The sequence below is a fragment of the Aotus nancymaae genome, unplaced genomic scaffold (assembly GCF_030222135.1).
Source record: "Aotus nancymaae isolate 86718 unplaced genomic scaffold, 86718_ANA_hifiasm-v0.15.2.pri h1tg000062l, whole genome shotgun sequence".
NCBI classification, from domain to species: domain Eukaryota; kingdom Metazoa; phylum Chordata; class Mammalia; order Primates; family Aotidae; genus Aotus; species Aotus nancymaae.
The window spans coordinates 32,304,242-32,322,294 of NW_026988476.1; the positions used below are offsets into that span (position 1 = coordinate 32,304,242).

Consider the following 18,053-nt stretch of genomic DNA (forward strand, 5'->3'; position numbering starts at 1 on the left):
TTGGAGGTTACAGTGAGCCGAGATCACACCATTGCACTCTAGCCTGGGTGACAGAGTGAGATTCTGTCTCCAAAAAAAAAAAGGAAATTTAAAAATTTACTTCTTATTTTGTTCATTGACCTACTGGTCATTTAGGAGCATATTGTTTAATTTCCATGTGTATATATAGTTTCCAAAGTTCCTCTTGTTAATTGATTTCTAATTTTATTCCATTGTGGTCATAGAAGATACTTGATATGATTTCAGCTTTTTTGAATTATTTTATTACTCATTTTTATTTTTTCCTTAACCTACCTTTCAGGAAGATTTTTTTAAATTCTTTGAGACTTGTTTTGTGGCCTAACTTATGCTCTATTCTTGAGAATGATCCGTGTGCTGATGAGAAGAATATGTATTCTGCAGCCATTGGATGAAATGTTCTGTAAATATCTATTAGGTCCATTTACTTTACAGTGGAGATTAAGTCCTACATTTCTTTCTTTATTTTCTGTCTGAATGATCTGTTCAATGCTGAAAGTGAAATGTTGAATTCTCTAGCTATTACTGTATTGAGGTCTCTCTCTCTCTCTCTCTCTCTCTCTCTCTCTCTCTCTCTCTCTCTCGCTCGCTCTAATATTTGCTTTATACATCTGGGTGATCCAGTATTGGGTGAATATATATTTGTAATTGTTGCATCCTCTTGCTGAATTGACCCCTTTATCATTATATAATGATCTTTTTCTCTTTTAAGTTTTTGTCTTGAAATCTATTTTGTCTGATACACATATAGCTACTTCTCTTTTTTGTTTCCATTTGCACAGAATGTCTTTTTCTCTCCCTTTGTTTTCCGTGTATGTGTGTCTTTATAGGTGAAGTGTGTTTCCTGTAGGCAACAGATTGTTGGGTCTTGTTTCTAAAATCCATTTAACTCTGTCTTTTGATTGGACAGTTTAGTCTCCTTACATTCAACGTTATTGATTAGTAAGGACTTCTGCCATTTTGTTATTTGTTTTCTGGTTGTTTTGTGGTCTTTTCTTTTCTCCTTTTCATACTCTCTTCCTGTTTTGTGAAGGTGATTTTCTCTGGTGACATCTTTTAATTTCTCTTTATTTTTTGTGTCTCTTTTGTATGTGTTTTGATTTGAGGTTAGCATGAGGCTTGCAAATAACTCCTTCTTTTAAACTGATGGCAGCTTAACACTGATTATTAAAATTAACAGAGAAAACTAATAAAAATGCCCATAATCCTGGCTACTCCGGAGGCTGAGGTGGGATGATCCCTTGAGCCTAGGAGTTTGAAGCTGCAATAAGTTATGATTGTGCCACTGCACTTCAGCCTAGCTGACAGGATAAAACCATGTCTCTTAAGAAAAAACAAAAGGGCCAGTCACAGTGGCTCACACCTGTAATCTCAGCATTTTGGGAGGCCGAAGTATGTGGATTGCTTGAGCCCAGGAGTTCAAGACCAGCCTGGACAACATGGGGAGACCTGTCTCTACAAAAATACGAAAAAATTAGCCAGGCATGGTGGAGCACACCTGTAGTTCCAGCTACTTGGGAGGCCAAGGTAGGGAGATAATTTGAGCCCAGAAGGTCAAGGCTGCGGTGAGCCAAGGTTGCGCCACTGCACTCCAGCCTAGGGGAAAGAGCAAGACCCTGTCTCAGTTAAAAAAAAGAAAAAGACCAGCACTTTGGGAGGCCGAGGCGGGTGGATTACGAGGTCAAGAAATCGAGACCATCCTGGTCAACATGGTGAAACCCCGTCTCTACTAAAAATGCAAAAAATTAGCTGGGCACGGTGGTGCGTGCCTGTAATCCCAGCTACTCAAGAGGCTGAGGCAGGAGAATTGCCTGAACCCAGGAGGCGGAGATTGTGGTGAGCCGAGATTGCGCCATTGCACTCCAGCCTGGGTAACAAAAGCGAAACTCCATCTCAAAAAAAAAAAAAAAAAGAAAAGAAAAAGAAAAAACAGAGAGTATAGTCTTGAGTTAGTAGCTCCTGTCTTTGTCCCTAATTAAGTGTATTATTTTGTTTAATCTTCACAACAAACCTGTATTACAGGTAGAAAAATAATCATACCTAAAGAAAGTGAAGTTTACGAAGTTTAAATAATTTGCCCAAGATGACACAGCTTTGAAGTGTAAGAACACACTACACCTTGGAATCATATCAGAGGAGTCACAGAATTGAAGGGAAAGTTGAAAAATGGGCAGAAAGACATAGGATGTTAAGCAGCAGGGACCCCATGCAGAACCATATCACAGAATCGTCTGATTTGCACCACACTTGGCACTTCTACCACTGTATGCTCAGCAGGCTATTGGATCCTTGATGCCAGCATGGACAATTATTAATTATTGTTTATTAACTATTATTTATTTTTATGTTTTTCAAGTGATAATCTAGTTGTCTGGCCTAATTTTTTTTTCTTTTTTTTTTTGAGATAGAGTCTCACTCTGTCACCCAGGCTAGAGTGCAATGGTGCGATCCCAGTTCATTGCAACATCTGCTTCCTGGGTTCAAGCAAGTCTCCTGCCTCTGCCCTGAGTAGCTGGGATTACAGGTGCCCACCACCACAACTGGCTAATTTTTTGTATTTTTAGTAGAGACGGGTTTTTGCCATGTTGGCCAGGCTGGTCTCGAACTCCTGACCTCAGGTGATCCACCTGCCTCATCCTCCCAAAGTGCTGGAGTTACAGATGTGAGCCACCACCCGTAGCCCTGTCTGGCCTCATTTCATGTGCTAGTGTTGTCCTAGGCAGAGAGTAGTGTCTAGCCTTCTTGGCTTCTATAGTAGAGCATTGAGCCATGCTTCCCACCAAGACTGATACAACCAAAGATTCAAAGGAAGAGTATTTTGATGCTGGGCAACAATAATACAAAGGGTAAATGTCCACCTTAACAGTGTGGATATGCAGATGCCCACGTAGCATTATGCCAAAGACTGGCTGAACTGAGAAGCTGTGCCTTCCCCGTAAGACTGGCTATTTTTTCCTGAGACCAGACTCTGCCAAACAGATCTCAGTAGGACTTCCAGGCAATATACCAAGTACAGGAGTTTTCATATGAGGACCTCTGCCTATTTCTGATTCACTAAAATAGGGGTAAATGACCAGCAAAACCAGCCAGCTCTTAGGGTCAATCTGAGGAGGGAGTGTGTAGAAAATAGATGCACATGGAAAATACACCTCCCTAACTTCTGGTCTTACTGGATCTTCAGTGTGGTATCCTAAGACCCTGAATTTCTATGTTATTGGGCAATATTTCACTTCAGCTTTACCTGATTAACCATATTAAACATTTTCTTGCAAGAGATACAGAATTATTTTGCTTGCATTTCTTTGCTCTTCTACACTCTCTTTGCCTTAAGGTTAGAGACCACATTACTTTTGTATTTTCAAGTCTAGTATTGTGTCTAGATACAGTAGGGACTTGAAAAAATATTTGATGGGCTGAATGAATGGATTTTCCTTAGCTATCTTATTATGAAGCTGAATTGATTCTTATGAAATGGTAGGGAATTAATAATCATGGATGTTTGAAATATTTTATAATTTTTTTAGATTAGAAAAGAATTGTAAATCTGCTATGAGAAGAAGGACCACGGTGCTATTTCCTCTGCTTTTGTTTTTACAGGTGTTCCAGGATTTAGGGATGGAAGTACTGTCTGGAGTTGCCAAAGGCTATAACATATGCGTTTTTGCTTATGGACAGACAGGCTCTGGGAAGACATACACCATGCTGGGGACCCCAGTGAGTATTATAATTAGATATATTCCTAATGCCACAGCAAGCCTTAACCTTGCATTATCCTTACTACTGTGAGATAGAATATGATTTCTGTAGTAGGTCAACTTTAAAAGAGATTTAGTGAGTCTTCTGTTTTAAGAATGAGTTTTTCAGCATGTAATTGGAGGGTAAACAGAGTAATTAGCCCCTCCTTATTAAACCCTGAAGACCCTTAGAATTTTACAGCTCCCTTCAACAAAGCAGTTCTTCTCAGTCCTACTAATTTTCTTTTGTTACCTCCAGGTTCCTTACTTGAAGCTGTTTTGCACCTTTGTTGTGGACAAGACCTGGACTGAATCTTAAGTGCAGGCTAGAGCTGTGCAGAGATTCCATTATTGTGGCCAAGCTCCAAGCCTACATATGTTAGATCTGTGTGTTAAAAGAAAGCGGGAGAGCTAGCTCCTGAGCCAGGGGCTTTCAAAAGTATGTAGGATTTGATTTAATGAGAGCCTTCCTTTATCATAGAAAATTAGGAAGGCAGAGTTCCTTAATAAGAATACCTTGTTGTTTTAGGTTTAGAAGTATCCTGGTAGGGGTGTCAGGTGCAGTGGCTCACACCTATAATCTCAACACTTTAGTGTGGCTGAGGCAGAAAGATCCCTTAAGCCCAGGAGTTTGAGACCAGTCTGGGTAACATAGGGAGTCCCCATCTGTACAAAAAATACAAAAACCAGCTGGGCGTGGGGGCACATGCCTGTGTTCCCAGCTAGTTAGGAGGCTGAGGTGGGAGGATGGCTTCAGCCTGGGAGCTTGAGGCTGCAATGATCAGCCATGATCTTGCCACTGTACTCCAGCCAGGACAACAGAGTAAGAGACCCTGTCTCAGCCAGATGCAGTGGCTCACTCCTGTAATCCCAGCACTTTGGGAGACCGAGGTGAGCAGATTACGAGGTCAGGAGTTCAAGACCAGCCTGGCCAACATGATGAATCCCCATCTCTACTAAAAATACAAACATTAGCCAGACATGGTGTGTGCCTGTAATCCCAGCTACTTGGGAGACTCAGGAGAATCACTTGAACCCAGGAGGCGGAGGTTGCAGTGAGCTGAGATTGCATCATTGCACTCCAGCATGGGCACTAGAGTGAGACTCTGTCTCAAAAAAAAACAAAAACAAAAAAAAGTAAGAAACAAAATAGAACAAACAAACAAAAAAGACACTACCCAGGGACACTCTATAGGATATGTTGCCTCCTAAATGATTATCCCTGATGCCTTGGGCCTAGCTCATTGCTCACTTTGTCCTGTGTTTAGTGTAATTTCACAGTATTTGACTTTAAAAAAAGAAATTGGAGCCCCAGTGGCTCACACCTATGATGCCAACACTTTGAGAGGCTGAGATGGGCCGATGACCTGAGCTCAGGAGTTTGTTAGTAGCCTGACAACATGGTGAAACCCCGTCTCTACTAAAAATATGAAAATTAGCTGGGCATGGTGGCGCCCACCTGTACTCCCAGCTACTCAGGAAGCTGAGGCAGGAGAATTGCTTGAACTTGGGAGGTGGAGGTTGCAGTGAGCTGAGATCACGCTATTGCACTCCAGCCTGGGCAACGAGAGTGAAACTCCATTTCAATAATAATAATAATAATAGTAATAATAAGAAAGAAATTGGCCATTAAACCAAAACTATAAAGCCCTTAACTTGAGTACAAGTTAGCACTGAATATAAGATAGGAAAAGAAACCACCTTTTTCTAAATGTGTGTTTTTGTTGTTGTTGTTGTTGTTTTGTGATGGAGTCTCACTCTGTTACCCATGCTGGAGTGCAGTGGCACGATCTCAGCTCACTGCAGCCTCTGCGTCCCAGGCTCAAGTGATCCTCCCACCTTAGCCTCCCAAGTAGCTGAGACCATAGGCACATGTCAGCATGCCTGGCTAATTTTTTTGTATTTTTAGTAGAGGCAGAGTCTCCCCATGTTGCCAAGGGTTGCCTTTAACTCCTGAGCTCAAGTGATCCACCTGCCTTGGCCTCCCAAAGTGCTGGGATTACAGGGGTGAGCCACTGCACCTGGTCTAAATGTGTATTTTGAATACTTTTGTACTCAACCCCCCTGTAGGGATTGGAGGTATAGGGGGTCAAGGGGAAACATTGGTAAAGTGTTTTTATCCAAGAATAATGTAACCTTCATTGTGTAAAAGCAGGTATCTGGGTTTACTTCCTTTTGTGGTGATAATCTGCCTCTCATCTGGTACATTTCTCCCATGAATGTCTTTTGGAGCACTGGCACATAAAAGTCTTCTCTATTCCCCAGTGAAACTGCCTGAAGTGAAGAGGCTAGGACAAGGAGTCCATGCACCTATCTCCCATGCTGAGGATGGTTTCTGGGTATTCTGTGGGGGAGACCATTACCTTGAGTAAACAATAATGCTTTCCTTTCTTCTGTTTTCCAGGCCTCTGTTGGGCTGACACCACGGATTTGTGAGGTATAGACTATCTTTTGACTGGATCCTCTCAAAGTAGGTCTCTGTACAGTTCTTACAATGAAACCCCAACCCTCTGGTTTGTGCAGGGTCTCTTCGTCAGGGAGAAAGACTGTGCTTCACGGCCTTCCTCCTGTAGGATAAAAGTAAGGTAAGAACCTGACAGCCTCTGGGACCTACAGTAGTTCTTTTTCCATTCCAAATTCTACCATGTTCAGCTGTCCTCTCTTTGCTTCCAGAATTACCACAGGGATGGAGAAACCCACAGAAGAAATATCTTGCAGTACAGGAGCTGAGAAACATACTTAGGCCCTTGGTTGTAGAAAACTTAATTTCCTGCCCATAGACTTAACAAGCAGGTCTTTCTTTCTGTGGCCAACTTACCCTGACTGTCTAGCCCTTGAGATGCCTTCACGGAACAATAGAACTTAAGGGTCATGTTTGAAACTCACTCAAGAAACAACCTCTGTGGCCAGGTGCAGTGAATCTGGGAGGCAGAGGTTGCAGTGAGCCAAGATTGTACCACTGCACTTCAGGCTGTGAGACAGAGCAAGACTCTGTCTCAAAAGTAAATAAAGAAATACATTTTAAAAAAACTATTGTATATGTATGGAAAGAGACTCAAGGGGGAACCCTGGTTTGATCAGTGCCTTAGAGTGTCAGAGGTGGACCTGGGACAGGAACTAAGACCTCCTGATTTTTAGCTTAGTGTTTTTTCTACTTTTTTTCAAAATAGAATTATGTTGCCTTTTCTACTTCTCTCTAGTTTTCTAGAAATCTATAATGAACGAGTGCGGGATCTGTTGAAGCAATCTAGTCAAAAAAAATCCTATGCCCTGCGGGTCAGGGAGCATCCAGAGATGGGACCATATGTACAAGGTGAGCTACTGTGGTCCTGGAGATTTTAAACCAAACTGAAGCCTGAGAAGCTCTCCTAATATTCACTAATTCATTGAACATATGTGTAATGAACACTTATTGTGTGCCAACTATTGTACTAGACACTGAATAAGTATTGATAAATAGAAAAGACATGGTCCTGCCCTCACGCAAGCTTACAATCTGGTGGGTATGAATCAGAAAACGAACAATTACAAATAGTGATAAAGGCTAATAAAAAAATAAATAGATGTAGCAATGGCAAAGAACAGTGGAAGATGTTGGTGACTCACCTGTATAGGGTGATCAGGAAGAGCTGCTCTGAGGAGGAAACATTTAAGCTGAGACCTGAAAGGAGTACAGTCACGTGAAGAATGGTGTAGCAAGGTGAGAAGTGTTTCAGGAAGAGGGAATGGAATGAAATAGAGCCCTGGGAGAAGGTTTGGTGTTTTCAACGGGCCAGTGTGGCTAAAGCATGGTGAATGAGAGGGAAAACTGTGGAGAATAAAGTGAGATCTGCAGGCACCCGATCTGGCAGGGCCTCTAGTGGTTCCCTGGTAAACCAGTCCCCTTTCCATGGTACTTTTTCTATCGGTGGTGGTAGTCAGTAGGGTAGGAAAGATAGGGTGATGTCAGACATCAGACATAGGGTAGGATTTGATGTGTTTCCTAACCAAGTAGTGATGTTTGGTGTTTGGTACCATCTGTCTTATATCATTAAGCTAGGTCCTGCTATTAAGTAGCAACAGCTGGGTTCTTTTATGGATGAAGTTTTTACCCTTCCAGGCCTCTTATAACAAATAATATGTGGTCGGGCACAGTGCCTCATGCCTGTAATCCCAATGCTTTGGGAGGCTGAGGTGGGCGAATTGCTGGAGGTCAGGAGTTTGAGACCAGCCTGGCTAATATGGTGAAACCTTGTCTCTACTGAAAATACAAAAAATTGAAGATGGCCGTTTAGGAGCAGCTCAGGATTGCAGCTCCCAGGGAAAGCACAGAGGGTGAGTGGACACCGCATTTCCAGACGGATTTTTATTGCCCACAGACCAGGAGATTCCCAGGCGGAGGAGCTCCATGGGTCGCCAGCGCAGCTGTTTTGCCGGTGCCCCAGCACAGCGGTTCCCGGTGCAGAGTAAACGGGACTGGGTCCCCCTTAGCCAGCAAGGGGAGCTCCCGGAAGCTCCAGGAAGGCAGAGTCGCTCATTCATCTGATTTAAAAAAAAAAATGGGGACTGAAACAGGGAGCCAGGCCAGGAGATTCTCGGGCAAAAAAGCTCCACGAATCTCAGAGCCGCTGTTTCAGCCTGTGTAGTGGGTCCCCACACGGGAAATGACACAGATCCCAGCACCTTTTCAACAGGTGACCAGAACACCTGGGAGAGAGCCGACTGTTCAACTAAAAAACAAAAGGCTTTGAGGCAGGGATCCAGGTGATCAGGCCCGGCTGGTCCCACCCCCACAAAAACAAAAACGAAAACATAAAAACAGCAATTGGAAACGCTCTGGGTTGAGAGTTTCACAGCAAGCACAGGTGAACCCAGGATGGTCCAGCTCTGTGGGGGAGGGGCGTCCGCCATTACCGAGGTACTCCACCACTGGAGGCAGCCCGCCATTGCTGAGGCAGCCTGCCATTGCCAAGGCAACCGCCATTACAGAGAGAGTCCGTCATTACAGAGGCGGGCTACCATTGCTGAGGCAGTTCTAACTACATTCATATAAACAGGACTGCAGGGAATTTCACACGGCAGCTGGGCGGAGGCCACAGCAGCTCAGCGAAGCCTCTGCAGGCAGACAGTGACTAGGCTGCCTTCTTGCCGGGCAGGGTAGCCCTGAAAAACAAAAAGGCAGCAGCACAGCGGAAACTCATAAATAAAGCCCTAACTCCCTGGGACAGAACACCTGGGGAAGAAAAGGGGTTTATGAGTTCTGCTGCAGCAGACTTAAACATACCTGCACAGAAGCTCTGAATGAACAACAGAGCTCACAGCTCAGAACTTGAGCTACGATATAAAGGACAGATTGTCTCCTCAAGCAGCTCCCTGAGCCCCGTATATCCAAAGAGTCACCTCATAAAGGAGAGCTCAGACTGACATTTGGCAGGTATCCTTCTGGGACAAAGCAGAAGAAGAAACTGGTAGCAACCTTTACTGTTCTGCAGCTGCTGCAGGTGATCCCCAGGCAAGCAGGGCCTGGAGTGGACCTCAGCAGTCCTACAGCAGAGGGGCCAGACTGTTAGAAGGAAAACTAAGAAACAGAAGTAACTTCATCATCAACAAACAGAACGTCCACTCAGAGACCCAATCAGAAACTCAGCAACTACAAAGACAACAGGTGGATAAATCCACAAAGATGGGAAGGAACCAGCGCAAAAAGGAGGAAAACACCCGAAACCAGAGCACCTCTCCTCCTACGAGGGATCACAACTCCTCACCAGCAAGGGAACAAGATTGGATGGAGAATGAGTGTGATGAAATGACAGAATCAGGCTTCAGAAGGCGAGTAATAAGAAACTTCCGTGAGCTAAAAGAACACGTTCTAACCCAATGCAAAGAAACTAAGAACCTTGAAAAAAGATTTGACGAAATGCTAACGAGAATGGACAACTTAGAGAGGAATATGAGTGAATTGATGGAGCTGAAAAACACAACACGAGAACTTCGCGAAGCATGCACAAGTTTCAACAGCCGAATTGACCAAGCAGAAGAAAGGATATCAGAGGTCGAAGATCAACTCAGTGAAATAAAATGAAAAGGCAAGATTAGAGAAAACAGAGGAAAAAGGAATGAACAAAGTCAACAAGAAATATGGGACTATGTGAAAAGACCTAATCTACGTTTGATAGGTGTACCTGAATGTGAAGAAGAGAATGAATCCAAGCTGGAAAATACTCTTCAGGATATTATCCAGGAAAACCTCCCCAACCTAGCAAGGCAGGCCAATATTCAAGTCCAGGAAATACAGAGAACACCACAAAGATAATCCTCAAGAGGAGCAACCCCAAGACACATAATCGTCAGATTCACCAGGGTTGAAATGAAGGAGAAAATGCTAAGCGCAGCCAGAGAGAAAGGTCGGGTTACCCACAAAGGGAAGCCCATCAGACTCACAGCAGATCTCTCAGCAGAAACTCTACAAGCCAGAAGGGAGTGGGGGCCAATATTCAACATCCTTAAAGAAAAGAACTTTCAACCCAGAATTTCATATCCAGCCAAACTAAGCTTCATAAGTGAAGGAAAAATAAAATCCTTTGCGAACAAGAAAGTACTCAGAGATTTCATCACCACCAGGCCTGCTTTACAAGAGCTCCTGAAAGAGGCACTACACATAGAAAAGAACAACCAGTACCAGCCACTCCAAAATATACCAAATGGTAAAGAGCATCAACACAATGAAGAATCTACATCAACTAACGGGCAAAACAGCCAGCTAGCATCAAAATGGCAGTATCAAATTCACACATAACAATATTAACCCTAAACGTAAATGGACTAAATGCCCCAATCAAAAGACACAGACTGGCAAATTGGATAAAAAGCCAAAAACCCATCAGTGTGCTGTATCCAGGAAACCCATCTCACATGCAAGGATACACAAAGGCTCAAAATAAAGGGATGGAGGAAGATTTACCAAGCAAATGGAGAGCATAAAAAAGCAGGAATGGCAATTCTCGTCTCTGATAAAATAGACTTTAAAGCAACAAAGATCAAAAGAGACAAAGAAGGACATTACAACAAGAAGAGCTAACAATCCTAAATATATATGCACCTAATACAGGAGCACCCAGATACATAAGGCAAGTTCTTAATGACTTACAAAGAGACTTAGACTCCCACACAATAATAGCGGGAGACTTTAACACCCCACTGTCAATATTAGACAGATCAACGAGACAGAAAACTAACAAGGATATCCAGGACTTGAACTCAGACCTGGACCAAGCAAACCTAATAGACATTTACAGAACTTTCCACCCCAAATCCACAGAATATACATTCTTCTCAGCACCACATCACACCTACTCTAAAATTGACCACATAATTGGAAGTAAATCACTCCTCAGCGAATGCAAAAGAACAGAAATCATAACCAACAGTCTCTCAGACCACTGTGCAATCAAGTTAGAACTCAGAATTCAGAAACCAACCCAGAACCACACAGCTTCATGGAAACGGAACAACTGGCTCTTGAGTGTTGACTGGATGAACAATGAAATGAAGGCAGAAATAAAGATGTTCTTCGAAACCGACGAGAACGAAGACACCACAACGAGAACGAAGACACCACATACCAGAATCTCTGAGACACATTTAAAGCAGTCTCTAGAGGAAAATATATAGCAATAAGTGCCCACATGAGAAGCAAGGAGAGATCTAAAATTGACACCCTATCATCAAAATTGAAAGAGCTAGAGGAGCAAGATCAAAAAAGCTCAAAACCTAGCAGAAGACAAGAAATAACTAAGATCAGAGCAGAACTGAAGGAGATAGAGACACAAAAAACCCTTCAAAAAATCAATAAATCCAGGAGCTGGTTTTTTGAAAAGATCAACAAAATAGACCACTAGCCAGATTAATAAAAAAGAAAAGAGAGAATAACCAAATAGATGCAATAAAAAAATGAGAAAGGGGATATCACCACAGATTCCATAGAAATTCAAACCACCAGCAGAGGTTATTACAAGCAACTCTATGCACATAAACTAGAAAACCGGGAAGAAATGGATAAATTCCTGGACACTTGCATCCTCCCAAGCCTAAACCAGGAAGAAGTCAAAACCCTGAATAGACCAATAACAAGGTCTGAAGTTGAGGCGGCAATTAAGAGCCTACCACCCAAAAAGAGCCTAGGTCCAGATGGATTCACAGCCTAATTCTACCAGACATACAAAGAGGAGCTGGTACCATTCCTTCTGAAACTATTCCAAATAATCCAAAAAGAGGGACTCCTTCCCAAATCATTTTATGAGACCAATATCATCCTGATACCAAAACCCGGCAGAGACTCAACAAGAAAAGAAAACTACAGGCCAATATCCATGATGAACATAGATGCAAAAATCTTCAATAAAATACTGGCAAGCCGATTGCAACAGCACATCAAAAAGCTTATCCACAATGATCGAGTAGGATTCATCCCGGGGATGCAAGGCTGGTTCAACATATGCAAGTCTATAAATGTAATTCACACATAAACAGAACCAAAGACAAAAACCACATGATTATCTCAATTGATGCAGAGAAGGCCTTCGACAAAATTCAACAGCCCTTTATGCTAAAAACCCTCAATAAACTAGGTATTGACGGAACGTATCTCAAAATAATAAAAGCTATTTACGACAAACCAACAGCCAATATCATACTGAATGGGCAAAAACTGGAAGCATTCCCTTTGAAATCTGGCACTAGACAAGGATGCCCTCTCTCACCACTCTTATTCAATATAGTACTGGAAGTTCTAGCCAGAGCAATCAGACAAGAAAAAGAAATAAAGGGTATTCAAATAGGAAAGGAGGAAGTCAAATTGTCTCTATTCTTGCAGACGACATGATCGTATATCTAGAAGGCCCCATCGTCTCAGCCCAAAATCTCCTGAAACTGATAAGCAACTTCAGCAAAGTCTCAGGATACAAAATCAATGTGCAAAAATCACAAGCATTCCTATACACCAATAACAGACTTAAAGAGAGCCAAATCAAGAATGAACTGCCATTAACAATTGCTACAAAGAGAATAAAATACCTAGGAATACAACTAACAAGGAACGTAAAGGACCTCTTCAAGGAGAACTACAAATCACTGCTCAACAAAATAAGAGAGGACACAAACAGATGGAGAAATATTCCATGTTCATGGTTAGGAAGAATCAATATCGTGAAAATGGCCATACTGCCCAAAGTAATTTACAGATTCAACGCTATCCCCATCAAGCTACCAATGACCTTCTTCACAGAACTGGAAAAAACCACGTTAAACTTCATACGGAACCAAAAGAGAGCCTGCATAGCCAAGTCAATTCTAAGCAAAAAGAACAAAGCGGGAGGCATCACACTGCTGGACTTCTAACTGTACTACAAGGCTACAGTAATCAAAACAGCATGGTACTGGTACCAAAACAGAGATACAGACCAATGGAACAGAACAGAGGCCTCGGAGGCAACACAACATATCTACAACCATCCGATCTTTGACAAACCTGACAAAAACAGGCAATGGGGAAAGGATTCCCTTTTTAATAAATGGTGTTTGGAAAACTGGCTAGCCATATGCAGAAAGCAGAACCTGGAGCCCTTCCTGACACCTTACACTAAAATTAACTCCAGACGGATTAAAGACTTAAGCATAAGACCTAACACCATAAAAACCCTAGAAGAAAATCTAGGCAAAACCATTCAGGACATAGGCGTAGGCAAGGACTTCATGACCAAAACACCAAAAGCATTGTTAACAAAAGCCAAAATAGACAAATGATACCTAATCAAACTCCACAGCTTCTGCATGGCAAAAGAAACGGTCATTAGAGTGAATCGGCAATCAACAGAATGGGAAAAAATTTTTGCAGCTTACCCATCTGACAAAGGGCTGATATCCAGAATCTACAAAGAACTAAAACAGATTTACAAGAAAAAAACAAGCCCATTCAAAAGTGGGCAAAGGATATGAACAGATACTTTACAAAAGAAGACATACATGAGGCCAACAAACATATGAAAAAATGCTCATCATCACTGGTCATTAGAGAAATGCAAATCAAAACTACATTGAGATACCATCTCACGCCAGTTAGAATGGCGATCATTAAAAAATCTGGAGACAACAGATTCTGGAGAGGATGTGGAGAAATAGGAACACTTTTACACTGTTGGAGGGAGTGTAAATTAGTTCAACCATTGTGGAAGACAGTGTGGCGATTCCTCAAGGACCTAGACGTAGAAATTCCATTTGACCCAGTAGTCCCATTACTGGGTATATATCCAAAGGATTATAAATCATTCTACTATAAGGACACATGCACACGAATGTTCATTGCAGCACAGTTTACAATAGCAAAGACCTGGAACCAACCCAAATGCCCATCGATGATAGACTGGACAGGGAAAATGTGGCACATATACACCATAGAATATTATGCAGCCATCAAAAATGATGAGTTCGTGTCCTTTGTAGGGACATGGATGAACCTGGAAACCATTCTCAGGAAACTGACACAAGAATACAGAATCAAACACCGCATGTTCTCACTCATAGGTGGGTGTTGAACAATGAAAACACATGGACACAGGGAGGGGAGCACTACACACTGGGGTCTGTTGGGGGGAAATAGGGGAAGGACAGTGGGGGTTGGGGAGTTGGGGAGAGATAGCATGGGGAGAAATGCCAGATATAGGTGACGGGGAGGATGGCAGCAAATCACACTGCCACGTATGCACCTATGCAACAATCTTGCATGTTCTTCACTTGTACCCCAAAACCTAAAATACGATAAATAAAGAAAAAATACAAAAAATTAACTCGGCATGGTGATATGTACCTGTAAATCCAGCTACTTGGTTGCAGCAAGCTGGGATTGCGCAGCTGCACTCCATCCTGTGTGACAGTGAGACTGCATCTCAACAAAAAAAAGTAATATATGCATTTTATGTTCCTATAGCAATATACCAGTTTATTATTTATTTATTTATTTAGCCACAAGGTCTTATTGTGTCGCCCAAGCTGTCATAGTTCACTGCAACCTGAACTCCTGGGCTCAAGTGATCCTCCCACCTCAGTCTTCCAGGTAGCTAGGGCTACAGGCATGCATCTAGGCAGCTAATTTTTAAATTTGCTGTAGAGATGGGATCTCACTATGTTGCACAGGCTGGCCTTGAACTTCTGGCCTCAGGCGATCCTCCCACCTCAGCTTCCTAAAGTGCTAAAATTATAGGGGCTAGCCAGTGCACCTGGCTGTGGTATGCTAATTTAGATCCTGATAAGGAGCGGGACATGAAAGATCAAGAGCCGGTTTTCTCTGGTCAGGGCATGGCAAATGGATGATATAATAGGTATGCCAGTGACTGATTCTGCTACCTTTGTCTTTTCCCAAATGTTGCATCATAAATGGCAGCATAGAAACAACAACAAAAATGACATTTCCTTTGCTAGGAACCAGTTTAAGTTTGCTCTGTAAATCTCTGTGGGTATATGTATCTGTGTAAAGCAATACTTTCCTGGCAGACCATGAGTTGATGCACTGATGTCAGACTTCTTAAAAGTCTGTGTGTATATATGGGAAGAGTAATAAGAGGAGACCTCAGACATAGTTCAAATATCTGCTCTATATAGAAAACAATGAAATCTGGAAAATGTTAAGGGTCCCAAAGTCACACAGCTACAGTTGGGACAGAATTGAAACTGGGAAACTTGCATTGGATTGGAAGAGAGGAATGTAACAGAATCCTATATATCAAGAGCCTGGTTGGAAACCTGGGATCATAGATTGTTTGATTGGTGTAGTACCTGCAATCCAGAGAAAATATGACTCTTGCAAGGTCATACAGCTTGTGTCATATATCCAATGTCAGCGACAGGATCAGGACTAAAAGGTTCATGGAGCAAAGATCCAGGGTGGTTTTGGATACCTTTATGGAATGAACCCTTGAGGGGAGGGAGGTAGGAAATACTAGATTTTGAACCAGTGAAAAATCTCTTAGATTCTTTGTTACAAGTTTCTTGAAGCTGCTCTGGACTTTCTCAAACCATTGCAAATACAGGTAGACATTTCTTAGTGAAGGAGTCATGAGCTGAAATAGTATAGAACCAGCCTTGCAAGTTAGGATCCTGAACAGTCACACTGAACTATTTTATTCCCTTGACTACCCTCTGATGACATTTTAATAAATTTTTTATTTTTTTAATGTTTTCTTTCTTTATTGATATATTTATCTTATCTGTCTGCCTGCCCATCTGTCTTAAGGCTCATCCATTCTGTGAATATGACTTTAAAGTGGAAAGCTGTTTCTGGCTTGAAACCAATTATACAGAAATTTACTGAGTACCTACAAAATACCTATGCTATTCTGGGTACCATGGGAACTATGAAAATATAAGGCCCTTAAGGAACTTGCAGTTCCAATTCAGAATTGTGAGATGGACCTTTATAGCTACCTAAATCCAAAGAAACAAAAGGAATAGCCTTTCCATTAAAAAGTTTATTAATTAGATAAGAGATTAAGTTGAAATATGAAAAGCACAAGGCCCTGGCCAAAGCACACATAAGAGGCCTGTGGTTATAGGATCTAAACTGATATCTAAGTGAGATAAAGACAATATTGTATGTTTGCTGTGGCCTTTATTTTAATATAACGCTATAGGTGCAAAGCAAGAGGTAGGTAGTTGGGATTCTGAAAAAAATTCTGTATTTACTATGTACTCAGTCTATAAGTCACAGTTTTCCCCCACCCCAAACATGTAATTCTTGTGCCTTTTTTTTTCTTTCCTTTCTGCATGAACTAGGACCTCTAGTACAATAGTAAATAAAAGTGGTAACAATCTTGTTCCCAGAGGAAAGCTTCACCATTTTACCATTAAGTAACATATTTGCAATAGTGGTTGTTTTTAATAATATTCTATATGCTTCTCAAACTGTGGTGAAGGACCAGTTTTTTTGTGGTGGTGTTTTTTTTTTCGATCAGAGTCTCACTCTGTCACCCAGGCTGGAGTGCAGTGGCACGATTGTGACTCACTGCAGCCTCAAACTCACAGACTCAGGCAGTCCTCCTTCCTCAGCCTCCCAAGTAGCTGATACTACAGACATGTGCCATTATGCCCAGCTGTTTTTTATTTTTTTATTTTAGAGATGGGGTCTTGCTATGTTGCCCAGGCTAGAAGAACCAGTTTTTTTTTGTTGTTGTTAATTTAAAAAAAAATTTTATTATTATTATTATTATTATTTTTTTTTTTTTGAGACGGAGTTTCGCTCTTGTTACCCAGGCTGGAGTGCAATGGCGTGATCTCGGCTCACCGCAACCTCCGCCTCCTGGGTTCAGGCAATTCTCCTGCCTCAGCCTCCTGAGTAGCTGGGATTACAGGCACACGCCACCATGCCCAGCTAATTTTTTTGTATTTTTAGTAGAGACAGGGTTTCACCATGTTGACCAGGATGGTCTCGATCTCTTGACCTCGTGATCCACCCGCCTCGGCCTCCCAGTGTGCTGGGATTACAGGCGTGAGCCACCGCGCCTGGCTATTTTTTTTTAAAGACGGGGTTTCACCATGTTGGTCAGGCTGGTCTTGAACTCCTGACTTTAGGTGATCCGCCCGCCTTGGCCTCCAAAGTGCTTGGATTACAGGCGTGAGCCACTATGCCCGGCCAGGTTTTTTTTTTTTTCAATTCCAATCTTTGGTATACTAATATGTATATAAAATAAAATAAGGATGAATTACTAGAAAAATGAAACCAATATCTTAATTACAATCCCAAAATCTTCTGTACTGGATTCAACAGATATAAAATTACTCTATCAAAGTTAGCCTTTTATTGTTTTTGTTTTTTTGAGGCAGAGTCTTGCTCTGTCACCCAGGCCGGAGTGCAGTGGTGGGATCTCGGCTCACTGCAACCTCTGCCTCCTGGGTTCAAGTGATTCTCCTGCCTCAGCCTCCCAAGTAGCTGGGACTACAGGCACGTGTAGCTGCACGTGACTGATTTCTGTATTTTTAGTAAAGACGGGGTTTCACCATATTGGCCAGGCTGGTCTTGAACTCCTGGTCTCAGGTGATCCACCTGCTTTGGCCTCCCAAAGTGCTGGAATTATAGGCATGAGCCACTGCACTTAGCCTTTTTTATTGTTATAAAAGTTTCTAACACTCTCAGTTTCCGTACTGTCATCTCATTGCATATCAGGTAACAAATTCAAGAACAGGCCCCAGTCTGTGGATGAGCAACTCTGCCTTAGCCAATTAAGAAAATTCTTTTCTCCTTAGTTTTCTCAGTTTCTATTTTTAAATTTTAAACAA

General features: G+C 42.1%; 1 protein-coding gene across 4 annotated transcripts in view; it reads left to right on the forward strand.

The window, feature by feature from the left end:
- STARD9 (StAR related lipid transfer domain containing 9) overlaps nucleotides 1-18,053 on the forward strand; it is a 185,469-nt gene that overhangs the window by 81,532 nt on the left and 85,884 nt on the right. For 3 of the 4 annotated variants that reach the window (XM_064365951.1, XM_064365953.1, XM_064365952.1), the window contains exon 1: nucleotides 6,263-7,065. In XM_064365951.1, coding sequence (XP_064222021.1) covers nucleotides 6,927-7,065 — 139 coding nt within the window. In that variant the 5' untranslated portion in view covers nucleotides 6,263-6,926. Of the gene's footprint in view, nucleotides 1-3,615; nucleotides 3,733-6,156; nucleotides 6,190-6,262; nucleotides 7,066-18,053 lie in introns of those variants that run through there. The other variant, XM_012442239.2, reaches the window with a different exon arrangement.